We start from the raw sequence: 16,225 nt of genomic DNA, 5'->3' as shown, positions 1-16,225 counted from the left end.
ACCATCACCACTCCCCGCCTCCAGCTTCCAGTGCACCCCCGCCACGTTTCAAAAATTCGGGACGCCCTCTGGGGGCGTCGCCGGATGCGCCCGTGACGTAACTGTAACACACCTCCGGCGTTTTGGCTCCTTGGAGACCGCGAAGACGTCTCGCAAACATCGGTGACGAACTTCCGGGTGTGCCGTCGCTTTACGACTCGTGCGTTCTGCCGTTGATTCCGGAGGAAGCTAGAGGGCAGTTTACGACAGCGCCGATTGTGTTTACGGCGCCGGCCGGTGCGCGCGCATCTTTCCTTCTCTTTCCCTCTTCCTCGGAGGGCAGCCAGGTGCGCGGTCTCCGGCCCGGAGCATCTCTCGCCATCCGGGCCCGGCAGAGGCCTTTACAGGTGAGTGGAATGTTCCGTAGGGTTCGGTGGATCTCTGGAACCGGCTTGGGCTGGGCTCGGCCTTCGGAGCCCTCCCGGAAGAGACCTCCCGTACGGGACCTCCCGTACGTCTCCGGCCGTCCCCGCTGGGCGGGGCAGGAATCCGCCTTCTGGGACCCCAGGCCGCATACTCTTAGGGCTGCAGGGCACAGCCTTGTGGGTGAGGTCCCCTGGCCTTAGACTCCGCTTTTTGGCCACGGGCTGAGCGACTTTGATAGTATCTCGTAACCCAGTTGGGTCTCAGGGTCTTCCAAGTGGCCAGAAGCTCCCAGAGTTTCTGTGAAGGAGGTATTGGGGGATTCCAAACTGAGCAGTGTTCGACCCTGCCCTGAGGAGTTCACAGTCCAAAGGTTTTCTTCCCTTTTCTGTGAAATGGAGGGCTGTGGTGGCACAGGTTTGATCTCTGATCTGAAACTCCTCTCCGGAACTGATGGCATCCGATCTGTAGTGGCCGCGATGATCTACACAACACCGTGCCCCGTCAGCCACAGGGCCCCTTGTGAGTGCCCCACCCTGCCCCTGTCGCCGGTACAGCTGTCATTCTGATGCAACTGACAGGCTGTTTCTGCTTCTGGTTCCATTCTGCTCTTATTTTACACATGTTGAAGCCAGGGGACGTCCTCCCACCTGCTGGAGAAGTGCATGCCAGGCCTTAGGTCTGTTTCCTTCTTGAACTGTGGCAGAACGACTAGATTTTTTTTTTTTTTTTTTACACGTTTTGAAATATTGGTACTGGGTTACTAGGTACGGTCTACAACCCCATTTGTTTTCGGGCTCCTGCCGAGCTATCACATAATGGGAAGAGTGCTGGACTTAAGGCAGACAACCCTGGAAATCAACTCTGTTGAAACGGTGGGCAGATCAACAGCTTAATTGGCCGAGTTGCAAATTTTTAATCTCTCAAATGGGGGTGTGGGGGAGTTAGTACTGTTAACTTATTCAGCCCAGTGTCTGACACACTGTAAATACTCATTTTAACGAGAGTTGTCTTGAAGCTGCCACTCCTTGTCTCAGGCCTCTTCCTGTAGTATAGCTTAAGTTTAGAGTCGGAGGATGAAGCTCTCAGGTGCGTTCCCTGTTGCTGTCACCCCGGTGTCACCTCTGTAGGAAGCTTGAATCTCTTCCCTGTCATGGGACACTGAGAAGAACTTCCCACGATCACTATGCCTGTGCGCTTTGATTACTCTTCAGGCTCCAGAAATATTTGTGCAATGAATTTTCCTCTGGGAACTCACCTGAGGATTACGGTGGATGATAAGTGCATAGGTTTTTGATAGGAACTGTCAGGCAAAGATCTGCTTGAGCATCACACAGAATATGGATTCCAGCCAGACTGCTTTGGTTCAGATTTTTTCATCAACTAGTGTTGCAAATTTGAACAATTTCTTAGCTTCTCTGTGCTTCAGTTTTCTGATCTGAAAAGTGGGGATGATACTAGAAGCTACCTCAGGATTGTTGGGGGCATCACTGAGTTTATGCAGGGAAAACACTAAGAACAGTAACTGGTACTTATAATCAAACATGTGACATACAGCCACTTTTATGGCCTAAGGTTTATGGTAACCTCAGCTTTCTGACAGGCTTTTTGCTTGGCTCTGTGTCCACTTGTTCTGCATAAGGATTTGCATTGATGACAGAAAATCAGAAGAACAAGAAAGAAAAGTTAAATATCAGACTATGTTTACGGACTCCTTTCTTTTCTCAGCACCCCACGTATAAATGCATTTTTGCAAGTCCCAGTTGTAATTGTGTGGTATCCTACAATGGAAGCATTTTCATATGTGTAACTACCAAGTCTTTTGCAATGATCTTGTGCTATGAATTAAATAAGGGTCTTACTCATTTTACAGATGAAAAGACAAACTTGGGGAAGCTATGAATTGTATGCCTTGGTGAAGGTGTTTTTGAGAACTAGAACATGGTTATTACACTTAAGAAAAGGTTTCATTCTATCAAGCCTGAGATGCCACTGAGTTTAAGAAGCACACTATGTTATGTAGCACTAAGAAATACAGACAGCCAATCAAGCATAAGGGGCAGACTCATTTCAAAGACGTTATAGTGAGAAAAGTGGGTGTCACAGAATCAGTGCAATACGGTAAATCAGTTTTGTTAGTGGTCTTCCAAGTTTTAAGTATTCACAGTATAATCTACGAGGAAACAGATTGAGTTAGTAGGAGCTCAACAGTTGAGTGTTCCATTTTGTGTGTTGCCTTTTGAATTTTATCGTTATTATGTCTTAGCTTATCTCAGTGGAAGGCTGTTTGTACTCGGAGGCCTTTCTTCATGAAGCTACTCACATTATTTGTGTTTTTAAGGTTTTAGAAGATGGCAAAGTTCATGACCCCCGTGATCCAGGACAACCCCTCAGGCTGGGGTCCCTGTGCGGTGCCCGAGCAGTTTCGGGATATGCCCTACCAGCCGTTTAGCAAAGGAGATCGGCTAGGAAAGGTACTTGCCTGTTGGTGAGAGTGAATCTTTTAAACTGTGGCTGCTACCCTCCATTAGTTCATTCCAAGTTCATTCTCTCAAAAACGTAACTCCTGTGTTCCTTACAGGGACACCAGCTGGGGAAAGCTATAACGTCTGGGTACTTCCATTAGTCCTAGGAGAGCTGGGCACTTACAAAGGCCTTGTGAGCCAGTCCTTCTTACGTTTTCCCCAGACTGCGTCTTCACTTATGGGGGTTTCTGGGTCAGCAGAAACGTGTCTGACCTGTGTTCCCTTTCTTCTCTTGTTGCTCTCACAGGTTGCAGACTGGACGGGTGCCACGTACCAAGATAAGAGGTACACGAGTAAGTGTTCAACTGACTGCCCAGACCAGGGCCTTGGGAGGATTGTTACTTTTTCTAGTAACCTCCCACCAAAAGCATTCTAGAACAGGAACAAAACAGTAATGATAATTCATAGTTTTTAGGGGCATGGTCTGAACTGTAGACAGTTTGGGGTTTTTTTCTTTTTTATGGCCCCAAAACTTAGACTGTTCTTTAAATTGGTTTAATCTGTTACAGTGGGATTTTTTTTTCCCTCCCACTTTTAGGGAGCCACGAACCTTTTCATAGATCCGTTGATTCCCATTTTGCACACTCCAGTACCTGGGATTTACTGAACCTGGGAAGCCAAATCAGTGGACTCCAGATTTATGACCCCAGATTTTAAGATCTTGATACAGTAAATGGGTTGGGTTTTTTTCTGTGCCAGTTGAGATTGTTAGAAGTGACTCCTTGGAATACTAAGTTAAGATTATCTTAGGCAGGACGCCTGGGTGGCTCAGTCAGGCGTCTGCCTTCAGCTCAGGTCATGATCCCAGGGTCCTGGGATCAGGTCCCACATTGGGCTCCTTGCTCAGTGGGGAGCCTGCTTCTCCCTCTGCCTGCCACCCCACCTGCTTGTGCTCGCTCTCTCGCTCTGACAAATAAATAAAATCTTAAAAAAAAAAAAAAAGATTATCTGAGGCTGAGGCCAGCAGTAAAGTATATCATAACCCATTAGACATGTCTGCCTTGGGTGATGATTACGCATTTGCATAATGCGTGTCCCATGTTTGCCCTTTCTGGGAGAGTAAATCTTAACTCCTGTTCTTATAGAATAAGGCAGGGTGTGAAATGGGCTTGAGGTCCTCAGACGCAAGATGTCTTGACTTAGTTCTTTAGATCAGAGCCATTCGAACTTGAATGTGCACATGAATCACCTGGGGATTTTCTTAAAATGGTGATTCTGATTTAAGGGGTCTGGGATGAGTCCGTCAGCGTGCGCTTCTGCTAAGGGTCCCGAGAATACCCTTTAAATAGCAGGGCTTTAGACCAGCACGTGTGTAAAGTCTGTAGGTAGTAGCTGTTACACCCCACTGCCTTTGCTTGCAGATAAATACTCTTCTCAGTTCGGAGGTGGAAGTCAGTATGCTTATTTCCACGAGGAGGACGAAACTAGTTTCCAGCTGGTGGACACAGCACGCACACAGAAGACCGCCTACCAGCGGAATCGGATGCGATTCGCACAGGTAGGCCAAGAGCCAGCAATCTGACCATCTTGGGGCCATTACCATTGGCTGCCACCTGCTAAAAATGCTACCTTGTGTGTACTGAAGAAAGTTCATTTTCATAGGTCTTCCAGTGACTTCCAAGTAGCTGACCAGTGAGACACCATGCTAAAGTAAACTTTACTGGGTCCAGAGATGGGTTTAAATAGTTCAGGTTTTTGTGGTAGGCTAGGACGTCATGTCTCTGTGCCACTCAGAGGGGGTGTTTGCGTCAGGTAAAAAGGTGCCTGTTGCCTCATTTGATTGCTGTGTGCAGGCTTTATTAAGTAGATGGTCCGGTCAGGCTGCACCTTATTCTACATAAAGAGGCAAACTGCACCTCTAATAAGAGCCCGTAAACCTGCTTCAATAAAAAAATGTGTGAATGTATGTCTACGCGAATTCCAAGTAAAGACCTCCCATGAAGCTCTGCCTGTTGTTCGTCAGATCCCCAGGATTTTAACATGGGTGTTTTTCTTAATTCCCAGCGGAACCTCCGCAGAGACAAAGATCGACGGAACATGTTGCAATTCAACCTGCAGACCCTGCCTAAGAGTGCCAAGCAGAAAGAGAGGTGAGGTCTCCTGTCCTGGAACGAGTTACTTTTCCAGGACTGAGCGTACTCTGAAATCACTGGGCCAGAGCAGGAGGATGGTTGTCTTCCCCAGCATTACAAACAAAAACAAAAGCCTTCCAGATGGCAGTGAAGCCACTATTTGAGCCTGCCGTCATTCTCTGAGGGCCACCACTGGCAGATCGCAAGGTACTTGGCAGTGGCCGTGCACTGGCAGGAAACAAGGGCAGATAAGAAGAGCCCTGGGGCTTCCCTCTGCTCGGTTCTGCCGGGGCCTCCTTCCCAGGGGGCCCTGGGAGCTGGGTCAGGCAGCAGCCGCCCTGCCCAGGCTGGGGCTGCCACTGACCTCTCCAGAGGGGGAGTGAAACCCACCTGGTCGGTGTTGGGGGGCAGTGTGCCTCTTGAAGCACCTGAGTATGCACTCTTGGTCTGCTCTTTTTCACAAAGCCCCTGTTTTCTTAGTTCTGAGAAGTCAGTGGTGATGTTGCGGTTTAGCAGAAGAGGATGGCAGCTTCTACCTTTCCAAAAGCCATGGACTTAAGGATCTGTGCCAAAAGCACAATCTTCTTGTCTTTCTAGAGAGCGCATACGACTGCAGAAAAAGTTTCAGAAACAATTCGGAGTGAGGCAGAAGTGGGACCAAAAGTCACAGGTAGTGTATCCACACCAGACTTCTATCTAGAAATTCAGTGTTGTTTGTTTATTTGGTTTTATAAGCGCTTTATTGAAATAAAATTCACAAACCATACAACCCACCTATTTAAAGTGTACAGTTCAGTGGTTCTTGGTACATTCACGGATACGGGCCCGCGTTACCACAGCCAGTTCCAGAACATTCTCCTCCTTCTGAAAAGAACCCCATGCCCTTCATCAGTCAGCCCTTGTTCTCTCTCCCCAGCCCTCGGCTACTACCAGTCTCTTTTGTCTCTGGATTTGCCTCTTCTAGACGTTTCATATAAGCAGACTCCTACAACATGTGGGCTTTGTGCCTGGCTCCTTTCACTGAGCATGTTTTCACGGCTCATCCGCCTTGTGTGCATCAGTACCTCCTTATTGCCGAATCTGTTGTATGCATATACCAGGTTTTGTTACCTGTTCACTGGGACATGGACGTCTGGGTGGTTTCCACTTGCTGTTGTTAGGAAAAATGCTGCTGACAACGTTTGTGTGCAGGTGCTTGTGGGGACGCGAGAACGGAAGATGCGTGTAAGCAGGAGATAGGCTCGGGTGGCAGCAGTTAGGTTTTGCTGGATGCGATGCTTGCTGTGCTAACATCCTGTGAGAAATAAAAGAAGCTGCTAGAGCTCCTTTATAAAATACATATGTGTGAAAGAGCTGGTGTGCCCCGGGTGCCGATATCACCTAGGAGTAAAATTCCTGGTTGTTTTTGACCTTTTGACTCTTTCAGTCCTTTCCTAGATTGTAAACTCCAAAGAGTCAGGGATGCTTATTATAAAGCAGCCAGCGCATGGTAGATGTTCCAGAGAGATTTATTGACTAAAACCTCTTCACACTGTTAATCTGTCTTCTGCTTAGGTTACGTGTTGGTTCTAATTCTTTTCCCTCCACTGATTCTGCACTGCAGAAACCCCGAGACTCTTCAGTGGAGGTCCGTAGTGACTGGGAGGTGAAAGAGGAGATGGACTTTCCTCAGTTGATGAAGATGCGCTACTTGGAAGTATCAGAGCCCCAGGACATGTAAGTGGCGTCTTTGGCTACCTTCTGGCACGCGCTCGCGTATGGGCGAGCAGGTTGTGTAGCTCTTTCAGCAGAAAGAGAAAGACCGTAGTTGATCAGAAGCAAAGCTTTTCCTGACGTTACAAAGAGCTGTTTACCCCAAGTAGTAGACAGAAGTAAGTCAGTGGGGGCCAGAGTGCCAGGCCAGAAATCTTCGTACCTGGATGCCTCCGTAACTACCCGCATCCCTGTCTTGGCCCCAGTCTCCCTGTCATTAAAATGGGGAGTTTGAGTCGGTTGTGTTCACGCTTAGTGACAGGGACCTGAGTGAACTCTGAGAGCTTGTCTCTCCTGTTCTCGTCGGGGAAACCATCTCTTCTTTTATATGTTGGATTTCTAGATAAGACTTCAGATTCCGTGGCTTTTCCTTTTTTTTTTTTTTTTTTTTTTGAGATTTATTTATAAGGCAGAAAGAAAGAAAGCACATAAGCGGGGTTGGGGGAGGGGTTGGGCAGAAGGAGAGGGAGAGAATCTCAAGCAGACTCTGACTCCCTGCTGAAGGCAGAGCCTGATGTGGGGCCTGATCTCACCACCCTGAGAGTATGACCTGAGCTGAAATCAAGAGTCAGATGATGAGCCGACTGAGCCACCCAGGTGCCCCTCCATGGCTTCTTTTTTAAAAAAAAAAAACTGATCTTCCCGTTTCCTTTGCGTGTCTGCCCCACTCTTCCCTCAGCGAGTGTTGTGGGGCCCTGGAGTACTATGATAAAGCCTTCGACCGCATCACCACGAGGAGCGAGAAGCCGCTGCGGAGCATCAAGCGCATCTTCCACACCGTCACCACCACAGACGACCCTGTCATCCGAAAGGTGGGCCCCTGTGAGGAGTGCTGCCAGTTTCTATGGCCGAGTCCGCAGAAGGAACAGCACGCGGGCATATACGTGAATCATGTGGACCTCAGAAGCCCCTTTTTAGATAAGATGCTCCCGAACAGGTCAGGATTCGGTGGGAATACAGGCACCTCGCTGGCTCCACCGTAATGCTGGTGTTGAACGGAGCTGGACTCGAGTCCCATCTCTGCCATGCTTCCTGGCGCCACCTACTGAGGCCTTCTCTCCTCCCCTGTGCGGTGGGTAAATGTGCTTACCACAGCCACTGGGGTGAGGACGAGAGCATCACAAGGTGCCATCCTGGAATGTAGCGAGTGGTCGGAGAGCTGCCGCCCCTCGTGTGCCGGGGCAGTGCTGGCCAGCGGAAGCCTACGGACTCACCTTCAGACAGCTAGAGGCGCGCGTTCAGGAGGGCATGAAAGCTCCCTGCGGAGGAGCCCTCCGTGCAGATGGGCAGTTAGAGCTAAGCATATCCTCGTGTCTTTCTCTCTCTGTCCTCTTCGCAGCTGGCAAAAACTCAGGGGAATGTGTTTGCAACTGATGCCATTCTGGCCACACTGATGAGCTGCACCCGCTCTGTGTATTCCTGGGACATCGTTGTGCAGAGAGTCGGGTCCAAGCTCTTCTTTGACAAGAGGGACAACTCTGACTTTGGTAAGAAGCCTGTCTGGGAGCAGCACCAAGGTGTCGGGTGTTGTGTTGGTTCAGAGTGAGTCCCTGGTTCTAGAGAATAGGCAGTAAACGGTCTGTCTCCCCCGCAGGCATTGATAGCCATGGCTGCACCCTCCCAGCCTGCTCAGGGACCTGGAGAAGGGAAGGCCTGTTGCTGCAGTACCTCCTCAAGGCTTCCTGAGTTCTCCCGGGGCCCCAGTACTGTGCTCCCAAATGTTACTCCTTTGAATGGCGCTTTCCTGATTTCTGCCAATGCGCCCTACCACCTTTGACGTTTACTTCACGTTTTTCTTTAAATTAATGTCTTTTTTTCTTTACTAAAGTGTATTTATAAAGGGAAAACTACGTTTGCACACGTGTTTGATACACACAAACATGTATACACATGCCATCAAGGGAAACCAGGTCACTAAAACATAATAGCAGTGAGATCGAATGATAAAATTCCATATTTGAAGCTTAGGGCCTTTTCTTTGTTGAATCGCTAACAAAATCAGGCATTCTCTTGAGGAATCCAAAAAAAGATTGAAAGGGGATCAGTTTCTTACGATGTGCTTGAATTTAACATTAGAGAGGATCTGAAGTTACCCAGCAGCACTCCCCGCTTCCTCCCCTCTGCGCCCCACACTTGGGAGAGCCGGCTTGGCAGACGGTGGTTCTTTGAAGGATGGGCCTGTGCCCCTCCCTACAGTGCCAGGCACATTGTCGATGGCTTGGTTTCGTGGGTGGGTGACCATGCCACTGCTTTTGCAGACCTCCTGACAGTGAGTGAGACCGCCAATGAGCCCCCGCAAGATGAAGGCAATTCCTTCAATTCGCCCCGCAACTTGGCCATGGAAGCGACCTACATCAACCACAACTTCTCCCAGCAGTGCTTGAGAATGGTGAGGCGGTGAGAGCCTCTGGGCACCAGTTTGTTTTGTCAACCTCTGTTTATGGAACATTTGCTCTGTGGTGGGCTCTGGGGTTGTGGCACTAAGCAGGGCTGTCAGAGAGGAGCTCCACGCTAGGGCCTTGAGGTCAGGCTGCCTGACTGAACCCTAGAACCCCCCCTTCAGAGCTCTGTGGTGTGCGGTACGTTTCTTCTCCGTGAGGTTAGAGTACTAAGAACACTCATCTCGGCCAGACAGGTTGTAGGGATTCCTTCAGCTCTTTGATAAATACGCTGTTTCGTACATACAAATAATACTGTTCAGGTGCTGGAGACCTAGCAGTGAGCAAAGTTTCGGAGGTCCTGAATTCATTCAGAGTTTCTGCTCTAGGAGGCTTCATTCGAATGGAGGAGGAAAGACAGTGAAGTAAATAAACGTATGTTGTAACAAGTGGCGGCATGTAGTCTAGGAAAATGAAACCGGGGGGGGGGGGGGGGCGTGGCTGCTAATCCAGACACATGAAGCACACCGGTGGCACATGCAAGCACTCGGGATCTGTCGGGGTTCGTGCTCGAGGTCAGGAACGGTAAAGAGCCTCCCCCCACCCCCGAGGGCTGCAGGGAGCCGGCCAGGGCTGTAAACTAAGCTGAATGCAGGGCCTGGCCGATGGGCTCAGCCGAAAGTGCTCGCTGTCTCATGGCGCCTCTGTCTGTTGGCAGGGAAAGGAAAGGTACAACTTCCCCAACCCAAACCCGTTTGTGGAGGATGACATGGACAAGAACGAAGTCGCCTCTGTCGCCTACCGGTATGTCAGCCACCTGGATGGGGCGGCCTCCCTGAAAGCCAGGGTCTCCGGGGACCAAACAAGCTTCGTGTTCACTGCAGGTACCGCAGGTGGAAGCTTGGAGACGACATTGACCTTATTGTCCGTTGTGAGCACGACGGCGTCATGACCGGAGCCAATGGGGAAGTGTCCTTCATCAACATCAAGACGCTCAACGAGTGGGATTCCAGGGTGAGGCATGCTTGGTCACCCTGTCCGTGGTTCCTGTGGGCCGTGCTGTCCCTGGCCAGCCTGGGTGAGCCTCGGTCTCAGTCCCCATTCATCACTTACACAGCTGCCGAGATTTTATTTATTTATTTATTTATTTATTTTGTCCTCTGAGTTTCTCCTCCCCTTCTTTCTTCACTGAGAAAGAGATCGCGTGTGTAGAACGTGCTTAAGGCCTAAGAACTTTTCTGCCGCTTTCGCACGCAGGAACCGGAAGTAACTACCTTCTCACAGGACTTTCTCCCTCTGTTCCCCTCTGCCCTCCCGTGGGTTTCAGCTCTCTGCCGGTGTCTGGTTTTGATCTCTCATTGTCTGGGTTGGCAGGTGTCCTGTAAGCCCTGGAGCTCTTTTTTTTTTTTTGATCTGTTCTTTCGCTTACAGCAGCCACTACTTTCTCTCCAACCTTCTGATTTCTTCTTCCAACTCCTTCCCTTCTTGAACTCCGAGATCAGTGAAGATTTGGCTCTTCAGGAGGCCTCTTGAAAGAAATGGGCTTCCTTCATCTTTCCTCTGATGCTGATGCTCCTTGCTTGTTGGGCTGCTCCCCTCTCTGAAGCTGCCCCGGGCTTCTGTGCCTGACTCGGCTGCAGGGGGCAGTGCTCCCGGGCGCTGCTGCAGTGAATAAAGGGTCCTCCGTGGGAAGGACAGCTCAGGCGCACATGGAACGGTATCTAGTGAGATGGAGTCTGTGGGCTGTTTTGCTCTGCCTTCATTAGAGCCTCGGGGAGAGCATTTACCGCAGCGGGTTCCCACTCCCCAGGCGTCCTTAGCCTCTGTCACCCGATGAAGGAGCACACCAGAGGCCTTGCTGCCAACTCAGCTCTGGGGCCAGTGGCTCTTCTCAGACTTTCCACTGGGCCTCCCATGGCTGCAGTGTGGCTTTGCCCTCTGTGCTGCTACCTGACTCTGGTCTCGCACGTTTCTCTTTGCTCCCTTCACTTGTGTTCTCTGCTGGCTCCCCTCGTTTTTGAGCTCCACTGGAGCCTTCTTTCAAGTCAGTCCCCTGCATGGCTCTTTCTACCACAGTTAATTCTGTATTCATTTTCTTTTGCTCCGTAGCAAATTAAAGGCTTAAAATGAATCTGAAGGTTCTGGAAGAAACTTCCAGGCTCATTCGAGTTAGCAGAGTTTCAGAGTTCCTTGCCATCGTGGGGCTGAGTGCCCCCGTTCTCATGCCAGCTGTCAGCTGGGGCTTCTCGGTTCCTCGAGGTCCCCCACATCTCTTGCCCGAGGGTCCCCTCCATCTTCAAATCCGCAACGGCACAGCAGATTCTTCTCGTGCTTCCAATCTCTCACTTCTCTATGTCTGGTTTACACCCAGATGTAAGAGACTCATGGTTAGGTAAGGCCCACGCAGATGGTCTCCCTGTGTTAAGGGACCTTAATTACATATGCAGAATGTCTTTGACATAGAAGGTGCGAAACCACGGGTGTGACCTTTCCTCACTGGCATGGGTTCCACCCACAGGAGGGTAAGAGCCGTCAGGGGTCATCTTAGAATTGTGCTTACTGCAGGCCTCAACCTTGAACTCTTAACAGTGATTCCTCAGAGCTGCTTGGACTCCCATCCCATTGTTTTTCTACTGAATTCCCTTTTCCCTCCTATGTGTCAGCTGTCTCTCTCCTCCCTTAGGCTCAGCCTCAAACACCTCCTCTCTCTCACCCCACCCCGCCCCCTGCCCCGTGTCCCCCCCCCATACTCTTCTGTTGTGCAGGTGGGTGTGGGCCATCTCCTCCCTCGATTCTGCTGTCATCACCCCAGTGGAGGACGCTGCTGATCATGCCTCTTACTGTGCATTTACCGGTCCCCTAACTGACCTTGGCACCGTCCTCCACCCCACCCTCCACTTGCTTGGTCTCTGCCAACTAACTGTCCCACACACTGCTCCCGTCGTGCAGCACAGCTGTGTGGAGAGGCTCTTGGCGCGCCACGGCAGACTCGCAAGAGTGGTTTTGAGGGAATCGTATCTGTCAAAACACTACCCCTGAATGGTTTGGGCCGAACCACTTAAGGAACTCTGGTGGGGGTTTTTTTGGCCTCTGGTTGCCATGAACCAAGATAATCTGAGACTCTCTGCTACGTCACCTTCAACCAGTCACTTTACTCTGGGTCCCAAGTTCCCACGTCCATGCACGAGGCGGTGGGAGAAGACGATCTCTTTGTTTGCACGTGTATATACGCAAGGTCAGGCCTTGGCCTCCCCTCTGCGGTCTCCACCCCCACCCAAGGCTGCCCCAGCCTGTGGCCTGTCTTTTCCCTCTGTGCCTCTCTCGGCACACCACCGCCAGCCTCCGTCAGTGCCCCTCCCTGGGTGAGCCATTGCATTGCCTCCAGGGAGCCCTCCCTTCCCACACAGCACACAGTCAATGCTTGCCCCTGCCATTCATGTGGCACTTGTGTCACTGGGCACGCGTGGGTCCCGGTCTAGACTAGAGGAGTTACAGTTGGCTGGGTGCCCACTGCGCGGAGGGGGCCGTGTCTTTGCCGCCTTCCTGGTGACAGCCTTGCCTGTGATTTACCTGCGGACTCCCCCCTCTTCCGAACCAAGCCCACAAAGGAGTGCCTTCTCTGCTGGAGGAGGTCCCAGGCCTCAGGCAGTAGGGGCCCCCATTCACTCCTGGGCCCGGCTTGCCTCCCGCAGCACTGCAACGGCGTTGACTGGCGTCAGAAGCTGGACTCTCAGCGAGGGGCTGTCATTGCCACTGAGCTGAAGAACAACAGCTACAAGTTGGCCCGATGGACGTGCTGCGCTTTGCTGGCCGGATCGGAGTATCTCAAACTTGGGTGAGATTCGGGTCCGGAGGTCCTGAATTCATCTGCTGCAAGGAGGGGTCTGCGGGCTGGGCTCGCCTCTCCCCTCTCCCTTGGGAAGAACTGCTCCTTGGCACCAGGTGTTGCTGTGCCTCTGTGCGGGCCCACCCCCACCTTAAACGCCCCCCCTCCCCCCCCCGCTAGTTACGTGTCCCGGTACCACGTGAAAGACTCCTCGCGCCACGTCATCCTGGGCACCCAGCAGTTCAAGCCCAATGAGTTTGCCAGCCAGATCAACCTGAGCGTGGAGAACGCCTGGGGCATCCTGCGCTGTGTCATCGACATCTGCATGAAGCTGGAGGAGGGCAAGTACCTCATCCTCAAGGACCCCAACAAGCAGGTCATCCGCGTCTACAGCCTGCCCGACGGCACGTTCAGCTCTGATGAGGACGATGAGGAGGAGGAGGAAGAGGAGGAGGAAGAGGAAGGTGTGTAGCAGGCCTCTTCCTGAAGTCTAGACTTAGCTGTAGGCTAGGGACCAAGCGCTGTAGCCACCCTTCTCTCCGGAGCCCTGGTGTGGAACTTCCTGAGAGTTCTCTGAGACTAGACTTTGGAGCAGCCTTCACTCTGGAGCCAGGAGCTGCTTCAAGCACCTTGAAATCATATGAGGGGCCCAGGGGGGAGACGGACCTTTTAGAGGCTAGGGTGAGGAAGAAGCATGGAGGGAAAGGCAGCAGAATGGCTAGCCCGTGGTCTGAAGGAGAAAAGATACTCTGGGCTAGTTACATGGGCCGCACACTGCCTCTTTGCTGCTTCATTCACCACCAGCTGGTGACTGAAGGGAATTCCGGTCAGCCCCTGTCAGCCCCATGACGACCCGAAAGGCTTACCTTCCGAGGGGAGCTGGTGAAAATCACAAGCACTTCACCAGTGTGACGTGGCTCCTTTCTCTAACGTTTTGTGTCTTTCAGAGGAAGAAACTTAAACCAGACGGTGATGTGAAGCTGGAGTTTGATTCCACTGAGCCTAGAAGGTCTTTGGATGCTCAGTGGCATGCTTGCCAGATTCTTGCTGTCTGAAGTTTGACAGTGGAATAAAGTATAACTATTTAGTCTCTTTCCTTCATCGTGTGCTTACGTTGATTGGCAGCCCCTCTTCCTTCCCCCAGTAGCTCTTGGGTGAGGGAGGGTGAGATACAGCCGTGTTCTATGTCCACATAGAATCAGGGCTCCTTTTTTTGTTCTTGAGCATTATTCATTTTACACTTCCTGTTAGAGGGTGAATGTCCTAGATGTTTTTGTTCTTGGAACCGCGTGACATGATCCTTTGCTGGGATGGCTGTAGGTTTTGAGGCACATTGTGGCGGTCCCCACAAGAGGTCCGTTTCTACTGGCAGGGGTGCCTGCTGGCTGTGTGCCAGACCCAGCTGCTGCCCTTAGAGACACAGATCGCTAGTAAAAGGGAAAGCAGGGCACAGTGTTTGAAGGTTGAGGTGGGTATGCTTCATATGAAGGAGACTGCCCCAGAAGATTCTGATGGATGTTCCACTTGGTGGTGATCACTGGTTTGTAAATTGTTTTCGAGCTTGGTTTGGGCTGGTCACCGAGTCCCAAGCCAGCACCCTCAAAGCAGTGTGTTGTAAATCAGCTACAGAATGTTTAGGATATGTAAACTTTTTGTAAGTGGATAGTGTTCTATTCTTGATGGTTTGAACCAGTATAATACCCCGCCAGGTATTATACTAAGTTTTCTATAAATACCTCATCTGAGCCTGACCCAGAACTGGAATGCTGGTCGAAGTGGTGTCATTGTATGATGAGGAAACAGGCTCAGCTTTTGAGTAACATTCCTGAAGTTACTATTTTAATCAAAATAATTGAGCCTCAGGGGCGCCTGGGTGGCTCACTCAGTTAAGCATCTGCCTTTGGCTTAGGTCATGATGTCAGGGTCCTGGGACTGAGCCCCCTATCAGGCTCCCCGCTCAGTGGGAAGTCTGCTTGTCCCTCTGCCTCTGCCCTTCCCCCTGCTCGTGCTCTCTCTCTCAAATAAAACTTTAAAAAATAATAATGAGCCTCAGAAAGCAACCAAACACTGGTTTTGCTAAAGTTAGGGCATGCAACATGCCTCTTGGGAAGTCTTCAAGATAGGTAGATTATAAAAAGCACATGTTAAAAATATAGTGACAAGTGCCATGGAGTTTCAGAGTTGGGCCTGGGCCTCACCAAACTGCCTCTTGCAGACCCATGGTGCAGTCCAGCAGGATTAGCTGAGATGAGTGGGCAGGTGGAAGTCAGTTTCAGCCTTGGGCCCTAAAATATGCACCAGCTTCCACTTGCTTCATTTATCTGTCCCCTACTTTACCCGTCCTGCATGGGGCCATCAAGCTGATGGCTTCAGTCCTGACTCAAACCTTCCACCGCATCCCCCTGCCTGTCAGGCCACTGTCAAGGCCCTGCCACACTTTATCAGTCCTGACTTCCCTCTACTAACCAAGTAAGACCAACAATTAATTCAGGTACTTAATTTTATTTGCCAGCACGCATTCTCACATCTTCACAACAACTGAGTAGACCTTTTTATTTTTGGTAAGGTACTTTGCATAGCCTGTCTGGTTTCACAGTTTATTCAACAAATGCTTCCTGATGGCTTGCTGTATGCCAGATCCTGGAGGAAGCCCTGAGGTCACCAGAGTGAGTAAGATCATTTCTGCTCTATGGACCTTTTCTCTGAAGCAGATACAGGCTATAAATAGATAAGTGGCACTCCCTAGTGGATACTTTGTTCGAGAGGTCGGGGAAGACTTCTCTAGAGAGGTCCCAGGGACAATTTTTAATAAAAAGAAGTTCCAGCCATGCAAAGTTAGACCATCGAGTTCTTTCCACACCAGGCATGGCTGCCTTCCATGAGAACCCTCAGCCCCATATCACTGGACTTCTTAATGCCCCTTGAAGTTTCCTGTACCTCTCTCAAAATGGCATACATTCTGCCCCTGTAAATCTAAAGCAGGGTCCACATTCCACCTGTGCAAAACCAGCCTCGATCATCCAGTTCACCTGAACGGTGGCTCAGGATCATCCTCCTGCGGTTCACGTTCCCTCCACCGCAGCCATACCAGTTGCTGGGCATGAGCAGCGGGTTTGTGTCTACACTGGCCTATCATGGGCCACTTTGTTTACAACATTACCAAGAAAGCAAAACATGACGAATAAACTTTTTGGAAAGAGCTCACAACTTGGCGTAAGCGGGGCGGGGGGTTAATTCCAAGTTCCACTTAACCGTTTGGTCTCAGGCAAA

At 50.7% G+C, this 16,225-nt stretch overlaps 1 protein-coding gene across 1 annotated transcript; it reads left to right on the top strand.

The window, feature by feature from the left end:
- Positions 1–280: 280 nt before the first annotated feature.
- On the top strand, positions 281–14,051 carry EIF3D (eukaryotic translation initiation factor 3 subunit D). Its single transcript, XM_028115472.2, has 15 exons — positions 281–386; positions 2,744–2,876; positions 3,175–3,220; positions 4,289–4,425; positions 4,932–5,017; positions 5,597–5,669; positions 6,603–6,715; positions 7,431–7,563; positions 8,091–8,238; positions 9,010–9,140; positions 9,848–9,933; positions 10,014–10,143; positions 12,822–12,964; positions 13,136–13,419; positions 13,903–14,051. The coding sequence occupies exons 2-15, from the start codon at positions 2,754–2,756 to the stop codon at positions 13,914–13,916; spliced, it is 1,647 nt and encodes a 548-aa protein (XP_027971273.1). The 5' UTR covers positions 281–386; positions 2,744–2,753; the 3' UTR covers positions 13,917–14,051.
- The last annotated feature ends 2,174 nt before the right edge of the window (positions 14,052–16,225 follow it).

Source organism: Eumetopias jubatus, unplaced genomic scaffold (genome assembly GCF_037043125.1).
Source record: "Eumetopias jubatus isolate StellerSeaLion01/CBP00866 unplaced genomic scaffold, mEumJub1_p1.0 scaffold_8, whole genome shotgun sequence".
In the NCBI taxonomy this organism is placed as follows: domain Eukaryota; kingdom Metazoa; phylum Chordata; class Mammalia; order Carnivora; family Otariidae; genus Eumetopias; species Eumetopias jubatus.
Note: the sequence above shows the minus strand (reverse complement) of the source record. Positions and strands in the feature narration are given on the sequence as shown.

Excerpts from the sequence above, each read along its gene's own strand:
- EIF3D (XM_028115472.2), top strand. The coding sequence starts at position 2,754 with ATGGCAAAGTTCATGACCCCCGTGATCCAGGACAACCCCTCAGGCTGG. Across the intron at positions 5,670-6,602 it reads AGTGGGACCAAAAGTCACAG|AAACCCCGAGACTCTTCAGT; the intron begins GTAGTGTATCCA and ends TCTGCACTGCAG. Across the intron at positions 7,564-8,090 it reads ACGACCCTGTCATCCGAAAG|CTGGCAAAAACTCAGGGGAA; the intron begins GTGGGCCCCTGT and ends TCCTCTTCGCAG.